At 51.2% G+C, this 2,103-nt stretch overlaps 1 protein-coding gene across 1 annotated transcript in view; it reads left to right on the forward strand.

Moving 5' to 3' along the window:
- The window catches only part of SNX9 (sorting nexin 9), a 94,630-nt gene that overhangs the window by 54,229 nt on the left and 38,298 nt on the right, over window positions 1-2,103 (forward strand). The window contains exons 5-6 of the mRNA XM_029943256.1: window positions 492-657; window positions 1,929-2,097. Coding sequence (XP_029799116.1) covers window positions 492-657; window positions 1,929-2,097 — 335 coding nt within the window. The remainder of the gene's footprint in view (window positions 1-491; window positions 658-1,928; window positions 2,098-2,103) is intronic.

Here is a 2,103-nt window from a genome sequence, read left to right on the forward strand (position 1 = left end):
TCTCTCTCTCTCTCCCCGCTCCTCCCCCGCTCATGCACTGTCTCTGTCTCAAAAGTAAATATTAAACATTTTTTTTTAAGTTTTTAATGTAAAATTTATTATTTAGGGGCCCTGGGTGGCTCAGTCAAGCGTCCAATTTCAGCTCAGGTCATGATCTCCCGGTTGGTGAGTTTGAGCCCAGGGTCAGGCTCTGTGCTGTCGGCTCAGAGCCTGGAACCTGCTTCGGATTCTGTGTCTCCCTCTCTCTCTGCCCCTCCCCTGCTCACATTCCATCTCTCTCAAGAATAAACATTAAAAAAAATTTTTTTGAGTAAATAAATGTAAAGTTTATTATTTAAATGTATTTGTTTAAATTTAAAATTTGTTTTAAATTTATGTCAGTTTTTTTCAGCACCCCTGTTGTATTCATTATTACGTGATTCCTGCTGAAGTGAGTGATGTATTTGAGAAGTCACAAACATTCTTTCTCTCTTTTCTACCCCTAACAACAGGTCAGCAGTGGCAATGACCCCTGGTCAGCCTGGAGTTCCTCCAAATCTGGAAACTGGGACAGCACAGATGGCTGGGGAGCCAAGCCAGAGGGGGCCGCGGCCCAGAGAAGCACTTCCAATAACTGGGACACTGCCTTCGGTCACCCCCAGGCCTACCAAGGACCAGGTGAGGAAGAAGGCTCGGCCGGTGATCGGGCCCACCCGTCAGGGGCCTGGGGAGGGCATCCGAGTCAAAAATAGAATTTAATCAAAGGAGTGCTCTTGAGTGCTCTCATTTGCTAATAGCAAACCTAGATTTCTGGACCCAAATGTGGGTAGTCATTAATTATGATCTTTAGTCCCACCTCCATCATCTGTCACGGAGTCAAAGATGCTGGCAGAATGGAGTGGCCCAGTGGCTGCTGGAGACAGAAGGGGCAGGACTCCTGTTGCGGCGGCTCGATGCCATGCCGGGCACCCAGCTAGTCCTCCTGGCCCACGACAGCCCCAGAGAGACCGAAGTCTCGGGTTTTTACGGCAACTTCCCACTCCAAAATCTTAGCAACGGATACACATTTGTTTTAAAACTTTGGGCCAAAAAAACTGCATATACATAGAGTATGATTTGTTACCTACTGGTTTATGACCTGAGACTTGCCTGTTTACTCTTTTCCTTAACTACCCATTTAACCCCTGCTTTCATGGAAATACAGGGGCGAAAGAGCAATTTGTAGAAGGGGAAACAGTTCAGGAATTAAGTAAAAGGGTATTTATGTCTTCCTGAAGTTAAATAAAAGGACAGAGATCTGCCCGTCATCATCTTACGGGCCCCGTCTGGGCACGCCACGCGGAGTAAGACTGTGCCAGCAGCCAGGACTGGGCAGGTGCGGGAGCCACAGTGGGTACGACCCAAAGGCAGACCCTGGCTCTGTACTCTGCCCGATGCTGTCAGCGCCTTTCTTTTTTGTCTTGGCGTTTGTCTCTCAGCTTCTCCTGCTGGCACCGCCAGGCCAGAGATCCCAGGACACCTGAGGCCCTCGGGGTGGGAGACAGAGGCCCAGACATGGGACCAGGAAGGCAGGGAAAGCCAGCAGACCCCTCCCTGACAGAGGTCACTGTTAGAATAGGCTCCTGGTTCTGCCACTTCCCTCTTGTCTCCTTTCCTCTCCAGCCCTTCCCCCTCCACCCCCACCCTGCTCGACCCCCTTCCCTCACTGCGCTGGCTCACCCGTGTTATCATCCATACTAATTCCTTTTCAATGATCAGGCACCCCCACCCCCGCTCCCCTGTGTTCATGACTGTATTCAGTGCTGATTTGCAAGTTTATAAGGCGAGATTTATCTGTGTGCAGGCCTTGCCCTGTGTGCACCCCACGGGGCCGCACTCACTCTGCATTTCCCTGAAGTTACTTGGACGGACAGCCTCGGTTCTAACTTGGCTTTTGCACTGAAAGGCAGAATCCACAGCTGGGGCCTTAAACCAGACGGAAGCCTGCGCCTCGGTCTGCCTTATACTCCTGCGCTGCGGCTCGGCTCCCGTTCTCTCCCTGGCGTCCGCGGTCCGTGGTCACTCTCGGAAAATTAAGTCACTGCGTCTGTATTTTGTTCTTCTCCCGCGGCGATCTCCGTGCCC

The sequence above is a fragment of the Suricata suricatta genome, chromosome 7 (assembly GCF_006229205.1).
Source record: "Suricata suricatta isolate VVHF042 chromosome 7, meerkat_22Aug2017_6uvM2_HiC, whole genome shotgun sequence".
Classification (NCBI taxonomy): domain Eukaryota; kingdom Metazoa; phylum Chordata; class Mammalia; order Carnivora; family Herpestidae; genus Suricata; species Suricata suricatta.